The sequence below is a fragment of the Rhyacophila brunnea genome, unplaced genomic scaffold (assembly GCF_057557595.1).
Source record: "Rhyacophila brunnea isolate RB1 unplaced genomic scaffold, BYU_Rbru_1.0 scaffold_7, whole genome shotgun sequence".
NCBI classification, from domain to species: domain Eukaryota; kingdom Metazoa; phylum Arthropoda; class Insecta; order Trichoptera; family Rhyacophilidae; genus Rhyacophila; species Rhyacophila brunnea.
In genome coordinates this window covers 16344530-16371653 of record NW_028233339.1, presented here as the reverse complement: position 1 = coordinate 16371653, position 27124 = coordinate 16344530, and the positions used below count along the sequence as shown (strand labels likewise).

Sequence of the window (27124 nt, the reverse complement as noted above, 5' to 3'; positions counted from 1 at the left end):
GGTATCTTAAAAGGCGTATAAGCAATTTTCTCAATCCACTGACTCCAAACGGATTGGAACGCGATCACGATTGAAAAATAGAGAGTTTTTAGGATATGTACAATATAGATGCATGCCTAAAAGAAACAATAAATGTATTATAAACATATGAAATTAAAGCAAAAAAGCACCCCATATCTACTAATTTTATTTTCATACAAACTTAGAAGACAATATTATATAGATGCAGTTAATTCATGTTCAAAGTACGTCAAACTTTGATAATATGATAAGGAAACTACGGAAAGCTCCATCCGGCAGAAGAAAGGTTTCTTTATCATCTTTGCTAAAGACAGTGCTCATTGCAGATCAAATAAAATAGTTAACAGATATTATATACACACTAAACCTTCATAAGTTTATTTTTCTGGTATGCAATAAGCTCGTCTATAATCGCCTGGTTAACCCATACATTTTTTAGTTTTGTGCATAACGTCATCAGTGTGTTGGTTTAGATTTTGTTTAGGTTTAGTAGGCTTGAATAATCGTGAGATAAAAATAACCTCTCAATATATAAAGTAGAGTTGATAAGGCGTATTAATTATACGAGACGCTTATTTGGTTAATTAAATAAAAGTAAATTTAACATTATGACTTTAAAAATAACTATTGCTAAGGTGGGATATAGGGTGGGTGATCCGAATTTGCTTCCGAATGATCCAAAATTATATGAATAATAAACATTGAGAGCGAATTGAAAACTGTTTCCTATTCAATAGTAAATGCTAAAAGTAGTTTTTAGAGTTGAAATAATCCTGTGGTCATTATGAGTAAGTAGCTATGAAAAGTTAAAAGGGTTTGGGAAAATGACAGTAAAAGGGACGGACATTTTTTTATACAACGCATGATAAGAATAATAATACCTTCCCCTGTGGCGTTTTAAAAAAGGGTTTCCATGAAACGTGCTATCATTTTTGGACAATAGTAAACAAAACATATATATAAAATCCAGAAAAATAGTTCAACTTGTAATGTGCCTACATCCACATGAAGTACAGAATAAAGAAAATGTACAACTCTCTCTGAGTCCAATAAATTGTCCTAAATTTAAAAACCAAATATAAAATACTACTAGTAACTTTTAAGTACTTACGTACAGTGTGACTTGTAAGCATCTGTGAGTATCCTCGCCTACCAATAGTTAAGGCTGATTTACACATTAGGCTCCCCGCATATTTGGAAGACTAGACGCAATCATACAACGCAAGAAACCGCAGGATTGATATTCTATGCAGGAAGATTTTTAAACTAGGAAATCAGGTGATGACGACGCAACGTGTGGTCGACTATATCCCTCATGCCATCGTGCATCATTCCACCAGTGGATCGACGATGTGCGAAATTATCACCACATGTCAAAATCGTCCTAGCATTGAATATCAAACCTGAGATTTCTTACGATTTGTAGTTGCGTCTATCCGTCACACAGGGAGCCAAAACGTTTACGATGTTAGCAGCTGTTTCGACCCAATATCGATAACTATATTTAATGCCAAAAGGTTCCCAATATCCTGAATATTACGGTTACACGTAAATTGTACGTACATTTCACAGTTCATCGTTAGCTGTCGTAACGGAAAAGATGGCCGTATAGCATTGAAATCAAGAAATTGAGCGGTATTCGTAGAGCAGAGCAAACACAAATAATGTTCCAATATTATTAGATTTAATAAGGTTAATTTGATATTGATTGGTATCAAATATCTGATAATAACGCAGTCAATATTATCAGATACCCACATGCTAACCCTCTTTTGAATCATTCAGGTATATAAATATTGTATTTTTAATTTAATTAGTCACCTATCTATTTTATTCTGTCTTTCCCTTGTATTCCGCTGGTTTTTATTACGTATTTTTAAGACATGAATTTGATTTCAATGCTATACGACTATCTACTTTTGATACAAAAGCTCACGGTGAACTATGATACAGCCAACGGAATACATAGAAATTTCCGGATACGTAATAAATTAAATGGAAGGAAAAGAAATTTTAGTTTAAATTCATTGCGATGTTACTGTGGGACAGTAGGTATATTTCAATACATTGCACCAAACTCGTTACTGTCTAATCACACGTTACAGTGTTATACAAACGCGTATTTGACTAATCTCGTTGTCCGGAGTAAGCTAATTCGGGTACATATATATTATACAAATAATAAGCGGCGAGCGCCATCTGCAGTCCGCTCAGTTATTCGAAGCGTGATGAAAATGCAAACAGCGCTGCCGTAGTGCATACGAGCGCGTCCGAAGAAAATCCGCGGAAATCGGTCGCGGACGACGCAGTATGAATATCAATACAAAAACTGCGACAGTACCCACGTAATAACGCGTAGCACGACCAACTATCACTATATCACGTCGATATTGCGACGTAGCTAGCGGAAACTCTGCAAATCTATATGAATTTATTAGAAACATGTTTTCATTATGACACCAAACTAAGTTTTCCGACGTTTTCAAACGTTACTTACTAGAAACAAGGTTTTCTTAAAAACGAGTACTTCAGAACAAAAACACATTTTTTATATAATATTATGGCTACGGCACCGTTCATTCTGTTTCTACCAAATAATTTTAAAATTTCACGATAACGTTACTTACATACAACCTAGTATGATTTATCGCTATACTATGTATTGTGAAATGTGTGTTTATTAACATGTTCAATAGTTTTGAACATTTTTTTACTTGCGGTAATACGCTATGGCCTTTGAGACTAAAAATAATAAGAGGCGACGTTCCAACCCACTTAATTGTTTCGGTAGGTGCCTACTGCTTTACACATATATTTTGTAATTTTTAATTTGTCTTGCTAATAAATAACATTTCCAGCATTATATTATATACATGTCCGATCAAACGCAGTTTTTGTATTGTTAAATGTCACGTGACCGTTATTCTTCTTATTATAGTTAATCTCCAAATATAATTTTCTGCATTGCATGTCTCTCCCTGCAGATATCTACGATTCCCTCATCTGCACCGCGATTTCCTTACTATCGACTCGTGTGGCACCAGACGACATGACGTAATTGTGACGTCAGCCAATACACGCTCGAGGCATGCCGCCCAGCGCACAGTGCTCACCGTAGATATTAATACGACGAAACACCTATATGTGTATGGTGACAATGAATAGCGCCGCTGTCTGAGTAGCGTTATTTTCTCGAATGCTATTATCACTCCGGTAGTACGTCACAATGATGTCATATGACGTCATGTTGACCGGGCAGCTGGCACTCGCAAGTTCTAACATAGGGCCGGGCCCCCCGGTCGCCGGGTGCCCGGAATTTAGATTCAAAATATGTCAATACTGAGTGTAGACGTAGACGGAATTTTATAAGTACTTGCTAACTACATTTATTAGGCGATACACACGTTAGTAATTATCGGATATAATAATTTAAACACCTTAGGCGTCATCCTAAGTCAACAATGTATTTGTAATGTACATTATAAATATAGATACAAAGTTATTCCAATATCATGTTATAGTGTATATACAAAATTTACGGCATGCTATTATTTAATACAACGAGTGCATGAAACACATTGGTCATAGCCGTTAAATCTGTTTTTATTTAATCCATATTTTCTAATAAATATGCGCTTGTTCAGAATCGCGAGAGGTACTTGAGATCACAGCGTTGGCATTACGGTAACATAAACTTTCATAAAATGCCAGACATATCGAAGTCGTTGGCCAAATAAAGCGTGAAAGTCAAACAAGCGAAATTTACAGTTGGCTCGATGTTTTATTCACGGCTGCGTGTCGATCAGTCGCTCAACAAAAAGTCGCATACTCCCCCGCGACACGACCTTCGACAACATCGGCATAAATACATAAACAGTTCACTTAAATTATTTACAATTCAACTAAAAACAACCAATACCAAGGATGCTGAAGAAAGCCTGGCTTTATGAATGAGCCTAAATATATCGACATGTGAAAAAGCACAAGTGATTTTTCGCGGATTTTCGTTGTTTGTACATTTCATCATTTTGCCGCCTAACTACCACATGGATACAATGTCTCATTATATCCTTTTTAGGTCTTCAGTGCTTCCCAATCTGTGTGCCGCGAGGTATAAGATATTATTGCGTGCAGTAAATATGAAACATCTATCGGCTCAGCTTCACTCGATTAATTACGTTTCGTGCTTTGACATTAAAATTATTTATAGAAAAATGCAAGGACGATGTGACAATGTGCTGTTAAAGTAAATAAATTTAAGTATATGCCTATCCATGAATTCATGGTAGCTTTCTTTCAATGTTTGATCGGTGTTTTAATTTCAACAGTGGCATCGAACTATGAACACTAGAAGGAAGCTCCATTATTATTTTTAACACCCAAAAGTTTGATAACTTTCGAAATCTTTTTGTAACAATATCTCAAAAGTGGAACTTTTTGAATCCTAGATGATTGTAAAATACGACCTTCCGTATATTGAAGATAGTTCAATATATAATTCATTATTTACATTTAGATTGCAGAATACCAATTCTGCCAAAGCAAAGACTATATTTCCTATAGTTACCAATTCGATGATCCTAACATCGCCAAAATCAATTGTTATAATACAAAAAGACCAAGCAAAGTCTGACCAAAACATATAAATAACAATCAAATACTACTAAGCAGGTACCTACTACCGAAGAGACATCATTATTTGTTAAATTTTGACACAAACGTGTCTGTCAGTCATTTTAAATTAAATAAGTATCAAGACAGCCGTCAAACATCAAGAGTTTTCAAACTTTTCCTTACAGTTTACGCGACGGTTGTCTGTGTAATATGTATGAACTGAGTGATACAATATTATCGCACATAATCTAAATAAAATGTCGAGTGTTGTATTTAAATGATTGTTTAAAATATATAAACAGAGAATAAATAAGTATTGGCTTCAGTGTAATAGTTTCCCAGTTAATAAACATACTTTAAAGCTATTTAACGATGTATATATCAAACTATGTACGTATTTGAGAAAAAACTTATTTTTTATCCACTGATAATCTTCGGTATATATAAGATAGTTTTCATCGGATCGATGTGTATGCTCTGGTCTCCGGTGAGTCTTCACACCCCTAACCACACATCTTGTCAGTCAACATTAAATGTGTCGAAAAGCGGATTCAATAATAATATGGACGCGGGAATTCCGAGGCGTCGCGACGCCAGACGTTGAACACAGCGCACGTACCTAATATTCTCACACGAGTACTTAACCACCATGCGGCGGCCAAGTGTTACTATTTTTTTTGTTAAGGTGAATAATTTACCTACCAGAGGCACCTGGCGGAAAAATATATAGTTTGCAATTTACATTTAAAAATTTAGTGTTCGAACTAATAAATGTTTTTGAAGTTATACTTCTTTTGGGGCATTTGGTAGAGAGTGAAATTGAGAGCTGCGCGCGCACACCGTTACGAAAGTGAGCGACAGTATGAAGTTGGCTGCGAATCAGTCAGTTGTATACAAACGCAAGTTTGATAGTAGAATTGTTCCGTTAGCCTACGCAGCGAATTTATTATTGTCGGTCATTTGCAATTCCTTACGTAAACAAACGATTGAACGTGAACAAGTGACAGTTGCTTCTTTCAAAATAAAAACAACGAGAAATAATTATATAATTTAGTAATATAAGTTAAAGTGTATAGAAATAAACTAACGGCGCTCCAATAAACGGCCCTTTTTCTTGAGTGTGTAATTTAACAAGGTAATTAAGAGCTAGTCGAAGAATCTAGGTTATCACAAGTTTTTTTTTTTTTGTTACGCCAAAGAAGTATAACTTCTAACGCGCGTACATAAATAAGTACACACACCGATTTTTTTTAAGTCAGAGATAAACCAAGATGGTTAAAAAAAACTTTATAAAATGTGAATTCGTTGAAGGATCCCATCCCATCTAATTATTACCTACATATTAATTTGTGGTCATGTTTATTATTAAATTTTAGTTTGTTCAGTTTTCTCAAATCTATAGAAAAAATGTTTGACTAATTCATAGTTCAAATCTTTTTTTATATTTATTTAAAAAAAAAAAAACTATTTAAAAAAAATTGTGTATAACATTAAATCATTTCTATGTATATCAAAGCAAACATCAATATTGGAAAATATTAACAAAAATAATTTTGTAAATAAAAGCCCACTATGTAACTCAATTCCATCAACGGTTCGGTAATTTAATGTGTTATGGAGCCTGTAAAATAAAATTCTAACTAGGTATTAGTGATAAGATAAGGTAAATATTGTATCGAATATAGCAACATGAATAACGATGTATATTTCCAAATCAGGCGGTTTAATAATAGAAATGATGTTTTTCATAATTTATAATAATAATTTGATTAAAAAAACATGGACGCTCTATTCACCCCGCGGTACGACTGGGATCAGGTGTGCGCGAGCAATATCTTTACGTTCCACGTCTGGTTAATTTTAAAGTAAGTACCTACACAAGCAGAACGAAATCCAAAGATATTTGCGAATGCTTCGAATGAATAAAGAAACCCCTTGTACAGACAGACGTACACTAATAATGTCAACTGGTGTAGATGTCGTTGGACTTCATTCGAATAAAATAATGAATATTTCGTTCTTCGAACTTAATTATATTGAAAAGCAACATTTATAATACATGGATATACGGAATAATTCCGGCACTTTGCATTAGATTAAAATCAGTAAACTCAGTCAATGATCACTTGAGAACGTGGCGACCTCAGTCTCGAGTAACTGCTCCTGGGACAATACCAGGCGTAAACAACTGTACAGATGCTTCACATCAAACGTAGTGTCTCGTGATAACGACTCGACTAAGACCGAGTATGGTGCGGGGCAGATTTGGTTTGGAAGGCGTGTTTGAGTATATGCCGTTTCTTAATAAACTGTTCATACCATACGTGTAAATATACAGAAATGTAAAAAATTGCAAGTACACTGTACATAATTATACCAATAGATTTACTACAACCTAGAAAAAGCTAGCTGGCAATAACAGTGAATGGCGTTCTGTCAGTATAACAATCAAAAATGAATAATTGCAATTCCGATATATAATAACACAATTTGATAGTAGATTTTTATGTTTATTTTACAACGTTTCTCTTAGGTCGTATTCTTATTTGTCCGGTGGTTGTTTGTCGGGTACAAATCTTCGATCGATTTTTAACTAACTTCCCGACTAGCTAGACATTTGAAACTTTTAGACTATATCAGAACACGATGCCAATGCATTCTTTTAATAATTTTAGCTATCTTTAAGCAGATTGACCGTTAATTCTGTTTTGTGTGGAAAGTTATTTCAGAAAATCCGTAAAAAGTATAAGACTATTAATGGTTGCTAAGGGGGTGATACTAGCAACTAAATTATTAATATATACGTGCGTTACTATGAAAATCAAAATGACATTTCAGTATTCTATATTTGTTTGACTGTTTGTTTTTTATTTACTTTCATATCAAGTACAAGTTTGAGCATATTGAGCATAATAATTCAACAGACAATTTAAAAACGTTGTATATAAAAAGTTATTGTTATCTTGTAATTATTTTTATATGTCTACATAATATGATGATTGGAAAAATATACTAACTATTAAGTAATAGAATTATTTATAACTAAGGAAATCTAAAAAAATCTAGTCCATAGTATGGTTTAGGTGGGCAGATGTCAAGTTTTTGTTCGTGGCTAACAAAATTAGCGGAGGCTTACTCTGTAACAATTTGCGGGGAAAGTGCTTTAGTGGACCACCGGGACTTTTTCGTAGTCCTAATTAGGGTGATAGCCAGACATCTTCAACCCGCGACGCACGTAATCCCATGTCGCCTAATTGATTTAAAAATGGACTCGTGCAATATAGATTCGAACAGTGTTCGATCTCAGATTTTCAATAAAGTTATACTATTTTTCAACAGATTACTACTAACACCAGTATTACCTAAAGAATTATGGAAACTATTAGTGAGTAAAGTTTTTGAAAAAATATTGTCACAATGAAATAGGATCAACTTAGTATGTTTAACTGTAAACTAGTTAACGTGTATGTTTTATAATCGGTTAGAAAGTTAAAAAATCAAAGAAATTTTACGAATTTCTCATATATTCTCATAACGTTTTTTTATATAGCATTATTGTGTTTAATCAACAATACAGGATAATAACTATTACATAGTTTTGTTTAAATTTTACACACGTTAAAATATTACACGTTTATATTTCGATTTCAATAGGCGAACAACTCATAAAACCTTGTTCCAAGATAATGGCGTTTTAATTTTTTGCAGTAATTCTCATTTTAATTTTAAAGCCTTGATTTCGATGAAAGTGTATGTTTTTTTATATTTAATTTAGTGGAATTCATCAATGCACAATGAAATTGTACATTTTAATAAAGAATTAACCAATAAATTTGGTTATATAACGGAATTACTGATTAATCTCGGAAAGGGTTATTCGATTTTATGACACATTAAAGAAATTTTTGATAATTTTTTTTTGTTGAATTATAAAGAGAAGATTATTCTACATCGAATGGCATTCTTAACTCAAAACCTTTAAATTTTAAGTTGTTCTCCTATTGAACTGTGGTATCGATTTATATAATTATTTATTTATTTTTATTTTATATGCAATGCAAATATATTATAAATGATTTATGTGTGGCGTTGGCTCAGCTATAGCCAACTCCATTTAATCACGAAAAAATAAATAAAAATGACTATGAAATAATCAAAAAAATATCTTATTTTTCATGAGTACCGTCCAAGACGCAATGGCCAATAAATATCACAACCAATCCTCGGGATAAAAAGTAGCTACCTACGTTATACGAATGGTTCTGTTATTATTTAGTTAGGTATATATGCCCGCCCCTTTGCTGGAACATATGGACGCCACAGGATGCCTTTGCAAGAATCCCTATCGCTTCGTCCTCTTCTTCTCCTGTAGGTGTCGCAAACGTCTGTTCTCGAAGCTCAGTATACGGTTGCTTTAAGGATTCGTAAGGAGCCACGATTCGCAACCGTAAATCAGCACCGTCACAATGCAAGCGTCGAATAGGCGGCATTTTATTTTAATACCTACATTTATATCGTACAGAAACAATCGATACTAAGAAAATGTTCGATTTATAATTTTAATCATAATTTATTGTTACAGCGACCGGAATTTGGCGACACCTGTTGCAGGCCAAATTATACAGGCTGTAATTATAAATGTAAGACCCCGTTAAACTTTCAGCCTACGCAAAAAGCTAAAATCGCTTATTAATAATTTACCTCGGTCCTAATTACAACTAAATTTTATAGTAGAAAAGCTTAACTTGGTACAGGAACAAAAGCTAAGTTCATAGATACGTATTTTTTATAAACACAAAATCAAGTTCTATTTCTAAATTTACCCGCATAAATTGTACCTTACACACACAGAGCAGACCAAGAACACTAGTTATAATTCATTCAGAAAATCGATATTCTAACATTGACACCTCGTATCAGAAATTCAATATTTTTGACACGGGGTAGTTAGAATGTTATACAAACACTATTAAACGTAATTAAATAAAATCAAAAATAAGCTTAAAAGCAAAAATAAATTTCTTTATTTTAAAGTAACTACCATTTTTTGTTTTTAATTAATTTGATTATCTGATTTTTTAATATTTTAATTCCCCCTATCGAAAATATTGAATGTCAGATCGAGGTAGAGAAAATCGAAATGTTAAAATTTTAAAAACTTAAAATACATAGAAAATCAATTATATTAAAATACTACACAATTCGAACGATATCATTTTACGTTAAGTACGGGATAATTTTAATTGATAATCTAAAATATTAGAAAAACAAAAAAAAATGTCAATAGAATGAGCCGTAATAAAAATAATTTTTGTTTATTACAATAAGTGGAATACAGCTAATAAATAGAATTTAGTTAGGTAGTATATAAAAGCTAAATATTTATTTTTAAAAATTCAATCTGAACAGTATTTTACGTCTACTGCCATCTACGCACAGGCTAAAGGACAAAATTAAAGCTGGGAAGAAAACTTTATTTTCACAAGGGTGTGAAAGCTCGCTAAAGTTACCGAAAGCTCCGATAGAACTGTGGCGCTAGTTGACAAGAAAAACATGTTTTCTGGCACGTCCGGAAAATTCCTTTTATTTAAATATGATTCAAGCTTAAAATTATTACATGGGTTGTATGCGTAAATAAATCAAAAATTTACACAATTTAATAGAGTTGCTTATTCTGAAAAAGAAATACAAATTATTTCTTCTTATATACAAGATTGTAATATATAAAATAATATCACACAGCGCCATGTGGATCCACAGATATAAAGGTAAAAGGAAGAAACTCATTGTAAAGTAAAATTACAAATATTCATCTACGCCTTATTAACTGAGCAATTTCGAAACTAGAGTAACATCTGTGAAACGTCATATCACCAAAAAAATAAACGTTAATGTAAACAATTAATAGTATCGACCAAAGGTACATATTTGATTGAATTTGAATTTAAATTCTAATTGTTCAAATTCAACTAAAAGTTAATTATATAGTTAAGGTAACTAGCGCAACCTAAATCAAAATGTGAACCTATCTTTCTATCGTAAAGTCAATTCTCATTTAATTATTGGAAAACTGTTGTTAAAATGTAAGAGAGTACTTTCGGAATCAGTAACAAAACTTTCAGACAAAAACAACAACAACAAAGATCCTAAAACCGGGCACGCCGCCGTCATTGATATTACATAAGAAAAATTTTCTTAAAACACCTGGGACAAACAGAACTTGGAAAAACACGTAGAAAATATAAAATTTGGGTATACATACATATTGCACATATAAGTTATATATTTTGCAAATAAAATTGTGCAAAATATTCACATAATTTACTTACTTATACTTATGTTCGATCCTGAGAGAAACAATAGTGAGTTATATTATTTATTTTTTTACGAGAAATGGATGTTAGCCACTTTCTCAACCTATTAGGTCCTAACACAAATTGAAAAACAATAATATGTGTATTTGACAGACCCAGAATTCGAACCTGAGATCCACGATATTATAAGCCGACGCTTAAGCCGCTCGGACATCGTGGGCATACATCACATCATTTATGAGAACATAAAACTTTTCCACAGTAAACTTCCGACCACAATTTACGTTGCAATATACATTTATCTAGCTAGTCCAATTAGCAAAACATTATTTAATTTAACGAATCCTATCACAAGGTGTGCTATGCTTTTTACTAAACCTTATAGATTAAGTACATATAAGATCAAAAAGCGAATACTATCAGCAAAGTTTCACATTATGGACTCCACAAGTACTTAAAATCTAGCTATCTTTCAGTAAAACCTTATCCGTTATATTTTAATATGACCGGTATACGGAATAGAAAAGTCAAAAGTCAACAGCACTGGACTTGAAACACTAATTTGGCGGTGACATAGCAACCAAAAACTCTATAATCTGTATGACAGTTAGGGTTACTGTCTCGGTGGCATCCGGGATCGTCCCGTAATTAAGGGACGCACAATATCCCGGAATTTTAGAAAATGCGACTAATTTTCCGAAATTTGGAGAATTCTCAAGAAATCATAAATGAAAAGAAATAACTCGAGAGATCAATAAACCAATTTTGAATTCATGAATAATTCTCGAATCTCTAAAAATGAATAAGTGTAGCAATCACAAGCTTTAATTATGACCGATGCCCACTCTAAAATAATACGGAATCACATAGGTAAGGAACATATTACTTATTAATAATTTTGTTTCGGAAAAATGTTCCGTAATTTTCTAAAAAAGAAAGTTAGCAACCCTAATGATGACCCAGACATCGCCGAATAAATCAAAATTTGATTTCTACTATACTGCGTTTTCGACACTCACTCACTCACAGTCAGTTTTTAGGTCAGTTTGTGGCTGATATCACTTTTATTGATAAGGATATTTAAATTTTAAACAAAAATCTTGTATTTTTCGGTCATAAATACAAGGAATTGCCTGCCACCTTTTAATGTAATATATAAGATATTGTAATTGTAGAACACAGATAATTCGTTTTGTGATAATGACGACGTATAACCAAAGTTTTATAGTATTTCGCAAATATGGTTAAATATATGTTTGCAAGATCAACATCAGGCTTTGTTACAACTCACATCAAAATAAAAATGTTAAATTATACAAACATGACTTGCCCAATTTCAATTGCGACGTGATGCTAATATTTGGATGGCATCTCTACATACGTCTGAAGAGTTTTTTTCAGCATACGGGAATGAGATCATACAATTGCACTGAAATGCTAATATACTCAACGACGTAGGAGAAGATCGATCTCTCAGTGTCAATAATTTACACAATAAGGCCTCTCGAAAAAAATTAAGCACTAAGGACAGGAGATCCGAGAATTTTTCCATGTCTTCGTTATCTTTACAGTAAAGTTGTTTTTTTATAGATTGGATAAATATAATAATTTAATTGTGCAACTCATTGATTAAAGACCGTATACTTCGGACACATTATCTTCAAAATAAGAATGATTTATCCGAGTTCATAAATAATTCATGGGGATAAAGGACAGCAAAGACGCGTGCAGAAGTAGGTTCTTTTAGCTAGGTAACCTCTGTAATTGCCTCAATGTCCAAGGATTGATAAGTTGGTAAGAATGGCCCAGTATAGAGAAATGTACTGCAATTTGGTTACCAACGATCGAGAGAAGACTAGAAAGATTCAAAATTAATAAGAAAAAACGGATTGTCGTACAATTTAATGTCGTAAAACAGAGTGGTCAATACGTAATTAATGTTTTGTAAAAAGTGTGACTATTTTGTATTTTTTTTTTAATATCGCAAAGTACGCACAAAACAGCATAGACTATAGAGTATGGTTTCCCAAACTATGGGTCGCGACCCACCAGTGGGTCGTGAGCGAATATTGAGTGGGCCCTCGCCACCGTATACATGAAAAAAAAATAGGAAGTGATAAATTTGATATTTCATTTAGTTATTTATAATTCCTAAAAATTTAAATAAACTAAACCAACTAGTATGTCAACAAAAGCAAGTAAAGAACTCATTGATTTATCAGAAGATACGTCACTGAAAAATAGTTTCAATCGTAAACAGTTAACGAAATTCTGGCTCTCAGTTGCTGATAATTATCCTTGCCTGTTCGATGAAGCTATGAAAGTCATCCTCCTCTTTACTACCTCATATCTATGTGAGGGCGGATTTTCGGCTATGGTTAACATTAAAACTAAATACCGAAATAAATTGGATATATCAAACTCACTGCGATTAAAAGTAACTAAAGTTGAAGTTGATGCTAAAACTGTAATGAAGAAAAATAAGAAACAAATACATCCTTCCCATTGAAATAACTTTCTTGCAGGTGTAGGTATTAAAGTAATTTTTTTTTAATTTAAGTTGTGTTTCTTATTTCAACAGTCTTTCATTCATATTGGTAACGCTTATAATTTTTTTTTTTAATTTCAATTAGAACAAATAAGACAGCATTTAGTAGTTCCACGACTCGCCACTAGGGAATCTGAGCATTACCAATATTTATGCCCTCTTTTCTCTAAGACAGCTAAGAGGTGGGTCCCAAGATTGGAATTTTTTGTTAGATGGGTCGGAGCCCAGTCAACTTTGGGAACCACTGCTATAGAGTATACAAATGGATGCGTTAATTCAGCAAGTTAAGGCTACCCCGGAACATATACAATCACATATATGAAAATGATGATAAACCTAGCTTACTGGCTCGGTATCCAGCAGAGAAAAGACCATTGAACATGATAATAAATCACCTGAATAACTCCAGGCACACAAGGTAGGCAGGTAACTAACCTACTCGGTTGTTAAAATCAGCCTCGACGTGGGTAGAATGCTATTCGCGATTATTTATGTGACACGAGAAGACAACAGAGTAGTTAATTGTCACAAATCATGTTCACATTGGCAATGATGTCACATAATCGGGTTACTGTTTCACGGACGACATATTACGAATGGTTTCGGGGGCGGGACAACAACGTGTAAAACGTATGTGCTTTATATTTTCGAACCATAAACCTGGATATTTGATGTTTGGCACAAACATTTAAACCTACGTTGCCATTAGTCTTGATTCCTATGGCTATGACATTATGTTTTATTAATTGAACAGTGGTTTACGTGATAACGGTTTTGATTTTTTGTTAATTCAACATGTTTTGTGTTACTTCATGCTGACAATAATTGTTTTCTGGCTATAAATTTATCCTCATAATAATCCAAAGATAACTTAAGTTAAATATATTATTTTTACTTCTCATGTACATAGCAGTAGCGTAGTAAGGTTTTTTTATTAGTAAATAAAAAAGTACTTACGTCATTATTGTTTAATTTGTAGAAACTTCATTATTATCGATACCTCCCAGAAAAAGCTCAAAAATGTTAAAACACACCAGTTAATATTTGCATTCAATATGTAATTTTATTTTTTGGTCTCAGTTGATAATAATATAATGATTTATTTTATTCACTTATAAACTTAAGATAGGTATTCTAACGAATTTAAGTTTTGTACTATTCCATTTAAGTACAAAACTTAAATACATTAGAATTTTAATTCAAATTCCATCAAGTATAAATATTATATAGGTATATTGTTTATTTAAAAAAAAAAAACTATCGACTGAGGGTAGGTATTTGATAGAATTTGAATTATAATTGATTTAAGTCATACTATGTACATTTGAATCGTTTCAGCCGCCCAGGTTTCTCCTTTCTTCATATAGGAAGTGTATAATGTTTATTTTTCTACCGCAATGATGATGCAGGTGCAATCATTCAAAATCATTATGATTGGCGAAACGTAAATATTTATTATATTATGTATGCAGTGACAAAAATACTGTCTCAGCTACTACAGATACAACAGAACATTCAGTGCTAAACTTATCTAAAAATACTAAACATCCTATAAACATAACGGTGGTCTATAAACATAAAGGAATGCATGTTTAGATTATCGACATTCAGACTGACGTACGACCAATAAATTAATCAGGTATCCAATCCATTTGGAAGAAACATTTCCGGTTGATATAAAATATATTAACTCACCTGGTTCAGGTATAGGCGAGATCGGGCTCTCGGGGTGCAAGATCCCTTTCTGCACCAGCTCGTCCCTGTTCGCCCGGACGGAAATCTTCCGCTCCAATGCTAGAAAAAAAAAGGAAAAAATATTATATTAATATGACATCAATTGAAATGGATTATATGAAGGTACGTAGTTAGAATACAATCATATTAATGTGAAACAATGGCTGGCGACCTAACGTTCACATTCCGGTTATAAATTAAAAAGCGTAGAAAATATAATACATACCTACAACGGATATAGGGGTTACTGGAATAAAATATAAAGAAGGATAAATTTGTGTATACAGGTGTCGCCGAAAAATTTAAAAGCTTTCAGAGAGTTTGGTTTTGGAGAGAAAGTTTATCTTACTTGTAACTCACCTTTTAATCCGTAACTGCTGTCTATTTTATTTTACTTTACATAAAAGCTCAGAGCATTTTTAGTAGCTATGCCAATTTCACTGATTGGCGTAGTATGACTAATAATTATTGTCCATTATGGAAAAATATCGACATTCTCAACATTTACGACTAGGATTGCTAACTTTTCTTTTTCAGTAGATTCCGGAACATTTTTCCGAAATTCCGGTTGAGAGCTTTTTTAGCTTTTCCGGCAATATTTTTTTTAGTGGATTACATCCCTGATGAGAGGCAATTTTTCCGGGATATTGTAGAGCTTTAATTTCGGGAAGATCTCAGCAAAACCGGGACAGTCAGTGGACAAACCCTATCTACGACAATCGGAATTGGCTTAAATTTCATGACCATACCAACTACATATTACGTGGCATTTCTGTATATAAAAATTACATCTGTTTACTTAAACCAAAGCGGAATTCACATAAATAATTGATTTTCTATTATTTTTAACATTTTTTGCACTTGCATAAAGTAATTTTAAAAGTTGATTCCCGAAATGGAGATAAAAATAATAATATGATTAATAAAGTATCTATTATAGGATGGACGAACTCTTCCGACATTCCGGCCACGACGAAATCACTTTGCATCGGTGTTAGTTTCATTGGAAAGTAACGATGCCAACACCTAAATGAGTCGCCTGCACTGCCAGAAGAATTTGACAACATGGATCTGTCGTTAGAAATTAAATCTTTCTGTTCACGCCACAAATTGTGTCAATGCATGAGATTTTGAAATCCAACGCCAAATAAATGGTATCGGCGGAATTGGACATGGTAAATAATGTGTACATTTACTTCATTTACTTCAAGAAGAATAACCCGGTTTAATATGCGTTCACATGATCTCAAACATCAGATCAAAACTTTAAAGACATCGGGTCCTTCGGGCACTGGAAACATTGGACAGACTTATATTCCCCGCCATAATTGTTACCAACTGTTCAAATATAACACGTCACTCTAAATAATTGTCTAGGGATCGTTTCAGAATATGCTGTTACAATCAAACTATATGACCGATGTGACATGTTGTCAGTTTCTTCATATTTTGGTCAATTTGAAGTAATCAACTTTTTGTAAAAGTTAAATAATTTATAATTCTACAAATTTATTGAAAATGGTATGACTCTATAAATATCAATAAACTTTTAAAATTATAATTCAGAATAATATTTTCTTTATATCAAAAAATAAATATCAATATAGAGTGTAATCACAATTTTACGTCTTTGAAGGGACTGACAAAAAGGTGTTTTTTTTTCTTTATTTGGAAGCAATTGAGCTCTTCTCTGAATGGAAGGCTATTCTGCTTTACAATGGTTTATAACAGTATACATACACTTTTTTTTTAACTACAGACATAAATAGTTACATTATTAATAATATAGAATTACATTTTTGTTACACTACACACTAGACATTTACGTTACATTAAAAAGGTGCTTTTAAACTATCAGTTTTGCTGTCCAATCAGTCTCCTTTTCAGTCGAGCTGTCGGTTAAACTGACGTGTAAACGCAAAACTGAAGCGGCCGACTGAAACCGAAACGGAGACTAAACAGGATGGATTTTCCATCAGTTATCGTATCCGTTTTTAGAGTTGCCAGTTAAATGGACGTGTAAATTACTATTTTGACGTATTTTTCATACTAGTTTTCTAATTTCGAATGAAATATCATTATTTATTCAAATATAGGTCTTCAAACTATCGTGTTGTGTAACTTTGGTATTGGGCACTGCAGGCATGTCTATAATAAACAGAAACATACATGCGTCTGAAATTCATTTTAATGACTGCCATGCATTGAATTGATTGCGTTCAAATAGATATTGTTCTTAATCACAAAATGTAATTTTAATTAAATTTTAAATATTTTAGGCGTAAAATTCGAGAAATAAAAACGTAAAACCGGGAATTAAATGTACTAAAATAAATAAGCGGGAAATCGTGAATTCCAGGCACGTAAATCATGGTTCTACTGTATTACATAATGGCAGGATTGTCTTCAAATCAGGGATAAGAAAAAGTATCTTTCCCACACTTAATAATGAGTGCCTGCGTATATTTGATTAATCCCGTTTTTTTAAGTGGCCAGACAAGTCACTCGGGCAGTGAGTGGAAAAGCGTTAAAACCTTACCGAGCCGGGGGAAGGGGATGATTTAATTTTGTAAGGACGCTAGGAAGGCAAATGACATCGTAAGGACCGTCGTTTTAACGTTTAGGGTCGTGAAAAATGTTGTGGCACTTCTCTTAGCGTTTTATTACTTCATATAGTTCATCCCTGTTGAGGGGGATAGTTCAAAGATACTGCTGGCATGTACCTCAAATTATTGTGTCGACTTGTAAAGATGTAATAAGGAATAAGGTATGACAAGAAATATATGACGCGTTGATTAATTAATTACAAACTAAGATGTTTCATAAATATTTGAGTTTATCGTCGAGTTTAAGAGAAAGCGTAGCATGGACATGACGTTGATAAAAGCCAGCATAGCGTGACGCGTAGCAGTTAATCTATCATACTTGTCGTGGCTAACATAACCTAATCTTTTAACAGTTTACTCCGTGAATCGATTCCGGCATGATGCCTCTGAATACACTATTTTGAATGAAATACCAGATGATTTACGTTGTGTATTTAAACTTCCAACTGATTTAGGTATACTTAATAGAAAACTAAATAGTTGAAAGGTTTTTGTGGACCATTTACTAGATAGGCATTTTAAGAGGAGGTATACAAAATATATATAAACAGTAAACGTTGGAAATCATTTTTTTTACAAACAGGGGCAAGTGATTAAATCCACATACGAACAGAATAAGTCAACTAACTAACGTTTAATTATTGCAATTAATTGGTTTCGGATACATACAGGATTAACGAAAAGTAAAAATGATATGAAGTGGGAATACTAATACTGCGAATGTGACGCCGAGGAAACTGCGGAGCATGTGATGGTCTGCCCGCTCATTTTATCCAGTTGCACCATCGTTGATATGTTTAAAACCAATTACCCAGTCATCACGGTGGTCAAGGCGTGATTGGGAATAGTCTATCGGCGCATCTATCCCACGAACACGACCAAGGACAAAAGATTGAGAAAATGACAAAAAGATAATCATTAAGTACCTACCGCATTATAAATGTATTACATAACTACGTCATTAATCAATATAAAATACAATATACGAGGGTATAATACTAATTATTCCACACAATTTAATACGACATTATTAATGTATACTAGATGGGTAAACTTACATTGTTAATGTTGCAATTTCTTTAAGAATATTATTGACGTTTGCATTATCTGTGAGAATCTAAAGCTAATTTGAGAGTATTTTTATACGGTTATGATATATAATAAAATATCTAAGTAACAAAAGCAAAACACTGGAGAAAGCGTAAGGCCGTATCCCCGTTGTATGTCTAAATTCACTTCACCGTCATTAAGCTTTCATACGTCTCGGAGGAGGCACAGGAAATAATAAAAAGCCTTATCTTACGATATTATTCAAGTCGCTTATTAAAAAGAAAGGGCGTGAAAGCATCGTCATCAGCTTTCTATCTCACTTTTCAGTCGTTTGAAAATCACTCTACGTTTCGGATGTTCGATTTGGGCGCCAATTTTTACGATACGCAAAACAAAACAATACGAAAGCTTTTTTCATCCTTGCAGTCTCGATACACACCAAAGCACTCTCTTGGGACGTATCAAAACAAAACGACTTTACCGCTAAATATCTTTTATGCAACATTTTCCCCGTCCTCGTATTTTCTCCAATAAGTGAGAACATCCCTTATATCGTCACAATAGTAAGTACCAATAAAATTGAACATAGGATGATATGAGAAGGCTCGCGGCTGTGGGAGGAAAACGGGGGAGAACGAGAATAATATTGTAAATAAACTTATCCGAGGGTGATAAATTTCATTTGAACAATTTGCTGCGATTCTAACGAAACTTGCTATAAAATTGTGGAAGCCTTTAATAAATAATAAACTGAAACTTTTTGTAAAATCGCGCTATTTCAAAAAGTGGTTAAAACTATTCTAAAACTTCCAGTATTTCAGTAAAGTTAGACATAGTATCGTGGACCTATCTTATAAAACTTACCAATTTTACGATTTACAATATTAATTGTACATAATAATATCCAATACCTGTCTAACTTTGTATGTGTATAAGATACTTACACCCACATGTGGAATATTTTTTTTAAATCTCGCAATTCGTGCCCACACAACGGAAACAATGCAAACTTTGGGTTTGTTTTACATTTTCATTTCTGAAATTTCGGAAATTCATTTAAAACGTAAATTATTTGATTTTTATTGCCTCGCCTCATAAAGAAGAGTTGTTTTAGATTTATGAGATTTACAAGACTGGCCGACAATATACCTACATAATATTATTTAATTTTCATGTGAAATTATTCCATTGTAAAGAATCCTTTTTCCAAATTATAATTTGATTCCTATAAGGTTATAGGAAACTCCCCTGCCGTACCGTGGAACAGAGATTCGCACGTTAAGGTGACGCATCAGTGAAACGACAAATAATTGTCAACTGTACGCGCGACGAAATTTTGGACTCGCTGCCATTCAGTGAGAGAATGTTGACCAAGGAACAAGTCACTTTGCTGCGTGATGGCGACGGGTCAATTAATTCTAAAATCGTGTAAAGATGACTAAAAACGTTACCCATTTACTTTAAAAAGAAAACATGTCAATGAATATATTATTATTGTTACTAATAGAACAATAAACAGAACATAAAATGGACGTATGTTGGATTTATATGAAAAATAATATTTCGTTTGACAGGCGTCATTTTCACCCGCCACCCGCGATCCGCGCATCGCCTAGCAACGATCTTTTTAGATCGTGCCTCAACTAATGCATGGCCTTAAGCTTATGTTCGATTGGTCACTACACCCTGATGCCTTTGTCAGGCTAAAACTCTGGCGTTGATTTTTTTTAAATCAAAATGATTGACATAGATATGTAAAATACGAAATAATCACAGAATGTCCGAGTTCCCCGGAAATAATACTATTAACCATAGCATTCATTACGATCGAGTAAAACTAGGGATTCCAATCCCGGGATCCTATTTTCGATACATATAATCCCGGGATTGGTAAACATAATCCCGAAACTTTCGGGAGTGATTTGTTTTTTATCAATTTTTATGGAAAATAAAAACGAAAATATAACAAAAAAACATACTTTTATTAAAATATATATTTAACTTCATTAGAAATAAATTGACTTTGAATGAAGTTTGATTTACCCATGTGTTGCCAATTCATTTTATTTTTTTCACATAAATTAATAAAAATGAGAGAGATTGGAGAAAACAATGCTTCGCAATCATCTCATACGTTTTACGACAGTTTTACTAATTTGATTAGACTAATTAGATTTATGAAGCGAAGGGGCCAGAAACCATGATTTAATTTACTATTTTTAATCTCGCTAACCCATTAATTAAGGCTTTACTATCAGAAACAGCAATCTCATATAATAAATGTAAACACTAAACACATTATTGATGCTACAAAATTTCATAAATGAAAATTGTTTAGATTGTAAATAGTTTAACATAAATTAAAAAATCCACATAATATGTACGATTCTGGTAACATCCGTGATATGAATTTGAGAAATAGAATAAATAAATCAAGAAACATTTAGTTACACGTTTCTACCAGAAAATGCTATTCTTGAGACCCACTTGGTCACAGGGGGAATCACCGGATAATAAATAACCATTTTTTTTGCTGCCTTACGCAATCGTAACAACATCAGAAAAAAAAATTAAAAAACTAACACTGCATGCTTTGGAATGTTTATTTTTTGTGTATTGTATTTATTATCAACACAGTATGTTATTTTTTACTTTAATTGAGCTTGTATTTGTTATCTTTACATAAATAAATAAAGCTGTTTTACTCTCACAGTATTATTTATATTAAAATATTATTTACTCCATTAAACCTATGTATTTCCAAGATTGAACGTCACAATATCAACAATAAATATCTTAAATAGTATAAATTTAACTATAATAGATTTACTTTAGACCGATGTTATCAATGTGTTTTGTATATATAAAAATTTTATATTAACCATCAAAAAAAATGTCATCCCGGGATAGTCACATTGTAATCCCGAAATCCCGGGATCAAAAATTTGGCTCGGGATTGGATTCCTTAAGTTAAACCGTATTCATAAGCGTTGAAGTTGTTACTTGTAACAAAACTATTCAATGTTTAATGCATTTTAACACAAAAATAATGGAAAGTGGTTTGCCTTCTGAGTGAGGCTGAAACAGGGTTTGATTCTCGAGTGTGGAGAAATACGGAATAACCTTTTTTAAATATTCATTTCTCTTTCTAAAATGTTCTGCCCAATATCATGGACATATTACTAAACTAAACTAAAGAGAACTATTCGCCACAATTCGTCACATTATCTGGAATAGGCCGTCAACAGTACATAATTCTCTTTGAGACTTGCTCGTCCAACTACGATAATATATAAGCGAATTGCGAGCAGGATATGAATTCATAAACTAATATATTGACGGGTAAATATTCCATAAATTCCAGTGTACAATTAAATAGTGCAAATATTACACGATCAAATAGTTAATTACTTACTACAAATTCTGCAATAAAAGGTTAATAGTTTGAAACTAACAACAGTTCTGAAAACTGTGTAGGCGGAAATTTCAGGAGATAAGTAAATTATTTTCCTCAGTAGCTATTAACAATAATGAAAATCACGTAATAACCTAAGTACTAGGCATAAAGGTCACAAAGTTCCATAGTAGCTGACTTAGCAGGTCTGGCTGATGTACTAATTAAGTTCTATCAGGCGTACAAATTAACGTGGGTAAATAAATATAATTACTTTATATAGTACTTTCATAATTATACAAGATTATCAGCATTTAAGTTAAAGTGTATTATTTATCATGATATTACGTAGGTACCTACCATTAGTAGGGTTGCCAAACATGTTTGAGATAATTCCGGGACTTGTGGCCCGACACGAAAAACGAACTAGGTATATTACCTTTTCTCAATATTCTCAGGATTTTTTTCAATAAAAAAAATTAAGTGTATAAAAAAATCATTTTACATCATGTATAACAGTGGTGACGAACCTATGGCACGCGTTTGAAGAGAAAAAAATACCTATAATAATAATAAAAATGACAGATCGCATTGTATAAAAAATAGCAGGCAAATACTCTTCAAGAATAAGTATTACGTTCCGTGTAAATATATAAGTGCATAGGTTTGTTCTTAGGCTTTATGCGTCATATATAATATTATCGCACTAAGCTCATCAGGCGGCGGGGGATGCCGTACCGCGGACCTATGATTTTGATAGATTTACAATGCTTGAGACCATTGTAGCGAGAGAATGGTTAATCTGATTGGTGCAATTCTGGTGTCAATTTGTGCGTAAAGAACCAAACTAATTAATAAGTACATTAACAACAATTTCATTTCGCCGAGGAAAGGAGCAAGAACACACGCTGAGAACACAAAAATCTAATACGACATAGTAACAAACAACCGCGAAAGTCTCAAACAACGAATTTGACTTGCTTACGAGTTACGATTGGTGATTAATTTGTAATTTATTATGTAGGTATGTTACACTTACCAATCAGCAATGTACCATTTATAAAATTATATAAGTATATATATTATTATTATACACGTTAACAAAAAAAAATATAGGAGCAACTATCCTGTACATACCACCCTACATGTTACGAAAAGTAACAGCAAATTTTCAAAAATTAATATTGTTCGATTTCTTATATTAAACTTAGCTTTTGAACTATCGATTCCCTCCCCAACAGGTACAATATGTACCCTACCTACTATTTAGGCCTATAATCATTTTGCACTCGATCATACATATCGATTGTTAATAAAAGGGTGATTTATAATGATGCATATAATATTTTTTTCAAACAAAGCATCTATTACACATATCGCTCATGAGAAAACAATACCTCGTATGCCACATGACACTATTTGTTCATAGGATGAAAAAATCAATATTATTTTCATGATTCCATTAAATTTATCACGTATTTTTCGTATTCTACTGTTAATCTTAATAGGGAAATACAAAAAATGAAGAATTTTTATGCCTTGATAATGACTAGAGAGAGTTTTCTTTGTCTCGTGTTTTGTGGCATACGAGGTTTTGTTTTCTCGTGAGCGATATATTATTATCTCGCAGTGATTTTTATACTGATTTATCTGGTTGGTCGAAAAAGGGTACGTATTCAAGAGGCCGCATCACAGTTCATCGTTAGCATTGAGATCAGATTCATGTCCAAATAAAATGCTTACAAATAAATACACATTAAAAACCACTGAAATACATAATATGAAAGTAAGAAAAATAATTACAAGATAAAAAGAACTTTTTATATACCACGTTTTTAAATTTTCTGTTGAATCATATAAACTTGACAATTCAATGTATTAATAATTAGGACAAATAAGGCAATTGTCAACAAATCATTTTTTTGCTATTTTGCAACAAACAAATATAGAATACTGAAATTTCAGTTTTATTTCCAGAGTAACGCACGTATATGATAATAATTTAGTTGCTAGGACCACCCCCTTAGCAACCAATAATAGTGGATTGGATTGCGGATTTCTTCCGAAATAACTTTCCATACAAAACAGAATTAACTGAAAATGAATTCAATTCTACTTAATGATGGCTAAATGTATTAAAAGAATGCATTGGATTGGCGTCGTGTTCTGATATATTCTAAAAGTTTCAAATGTTTAGTTAGTCGGGAAGTTAGTTAAAAATCGATTGCAAGATTTGTACTGGATAAACAACCACCGGACAAACTAGAAAACGAGCTAAGAAAAACGTCGTAAAAAATAGGTAGGTAGGTACATAAGTAAATTACCAATTCAATCATTTCCTATATTATGTTTATATAAAATGTTGAATGTTTAAAAGCAGGTTAGCACTCCAGTAGGTGCTCGTATCAAGTCCTACCTACCTGGTAATAATAGCAGTGCTATTATCAGGTATTTGATATCAATCCATGTCGAATTACTGTTCTTATTGAATCTAATAAAATTAGAATATTATTCCACGAACAAAGAGTATTTATTTGCCGCTGGTATATAACTATAAATAAATGATAAAAGCTGAAATGATTAAGCAATCCTCCACCTCCATGATGCTTGTTTTTTCTCATTTTTTATTGAGAAATAAAATTTAATCATTATTTTCAAGATACTTGAAGACTTTATAGTTAGTACGTTAGTAGCTTCCGATTGCGTGTGGCAAAATTCTGGAACGTGTGAGAAGCAATCTATGCAGTGTGAGTGAATACTGAAGAGATAGCTTTTTTCAAAAATATGATGGCGGAACCTAAATTTTCCGCACATGATGGTTACTAGATGTTACCACAAATAGCCACCATACTTAGGCACTGACGATACTACACATCCACAATTCAAACCTTTTAGGAATGTCGCATTCATGTTGAATAGCCGGTCACGCACATATGAATTAGCCTAGCGATAGTGACAATAATTGCAACCTCTCGAAACGCCAAACAAAAATGGCATCAGACGCCGAAGCAGCGATTATTATGTATTAAGCGAAGAAATCTTCTGAAGTGGTCTCCCCTTATATAATCATAATTCGCACTGTGAGTGTAAAACCAAGGCATCTGCAATTTTTTCAAATTCGAGATTAAATGCAAAAGAACTGCAAAAGTCGTGAACTTGATAATGTAAAAGTGAAGTAACTGAAAGAACTTGCAATATAATGTAGATATAAACCAAATATTATGTTTTTTTTTAGAAACTCTATTTGTCCTAACAAAACGAAGACTTCAAACCCTAATATATCCTAAATATGTCTTTTGCAGATGCCTTGTTTTTACACTCACGTGACTCACGGTGCGATATATGCACGTATACTTATAATTCAATCTTTTGGACAAAGTAAATATTAGTGAGCTCGTCTGTCATTGACTGTGTAGGAGATACGGCAACCGATGATATTTGAATTAAAATGGCTGACTTGTAGCGGTTTGCGCAAGCGTAACTGCAACACTGACGGCGAGCGACCTAGCGACACCAACTGTTTTTTTCAAACAACACGTTTCATTCCAGCAGTGTGCGAAGGTCCATAAGATAACGTGTGTTTTGTGAATAACGATTACGCCAAATCGACGTATTCGACATGTTGCAGACGAGACGAGTTTAGATGTGCGAGCCGGCTAAGTTTAACCGTAGAGCAATTATCTATATAAAAGAGAATGTAAGTCATAGTAATGTATTTTGTTTCAAGTCCCGATCGATCAGGTTATGTGGATCGTTTCTTATCGCGTGTCGAGAGCTTTTTGTGGGAGTTTTCTTTGGGAAATAATCTATCTTTTGTTAAAAGGTAACATTAAAGGATTTTGTACTCTACATAAATAAGTTGGTAATAAATTTAATAACGCCTTGTAGTATTATCTGCTCATCGGACTAAGCCATAAACCACCTGAGATCATATGGGTTCGTAAGCTCGTCATTATGGATCGATGTCTATAGAATATTGACGTTCCCTGTGGAATATGTATATACTGTGTAGTAGATACTAGCTGGTATTAGCGAATAATTTACTTACCGGTAAATACCTACATATGTACATATATTAATTTGTATATACTATAATCGATTATAAGAAGATAATATGGACGTCCATAGAATGGAGGTGTTGAATTAACAGATTTTTGTTTTTACGAGAAATGGATATTAGTCACTTGATCGACTTATTAGGTACATACTTTAGGTCCAAGGTTAGGTGAATGCTAGGCGACTAGGACGTCTAGCGGTAGAATACGAAGCTTGCAATGTAATACGATTTATTGATAAAAGTATCTTAATTATATTCTTTTATGTTTTTTTAATACTCATTTAGTCGTTATCGAAAAGATTTTCAAATAATTCTTATTTTTAATATACCTGCCTATTTTAGGTTTGATTTAAAACATCGTTTTTTTTTCTAAACAAAAATATAATATTAACCTAACGTCAACTTGTTTTATTTTATTTAAATAGAATTTAATTTCGGTATGTATGGTCGCAATATTATTGTATAACGATGTAAAGAAAGAGAATTTGAAGTTGGCACCTGTATATTGTATAAACAGTTTGTAACAATGTTCGTTGTATATAATTATTATGTATACCATACCATGTGAATGTGCATAGTGCATGCAGTGTCAGAAGCGAAATCCGGGTCGCTTAAACCGTTAAAATGCAATACTTATTAGACAACTTGAATCAATGGTAATCTACTTTCAAATTCCATCAAGTACCCTTGGATGATGGTATTAATTGATTGGTATGGTTTTTAGTGACGCTCATCTGCATCTGATCCTTTAAAGAGACGCGGCTCTCCCAAATAAAAATACCGTAT

General features: G+C 32.8%; 1 protein-coding gene across 6 annotated transcripts in view; it reads right to left on the bottom strand.

The window, feature by feature from the left end:
• LOC147064540 (phosphatase and actin regulator 2) overlaps positions 1-27124 on the bottom strand; it is a 588368-nt gene that overhangs the window by 295126 nt on the left and 266118 nt on the right. For all 6 annotated transcript variants that reach the window (XM_085958439.1, XM_085958436.1, XM_085958433.1 and 3 more), the window contains one exon: positions 15193-15291. In XM_085958439.1, the coding sequence (XP_085814565.1) occupies positions 15193-15291 (99 nt within the window). The remainder of the gene's footprint in view (positions 1-15192; positions 15292-27124) is intronic.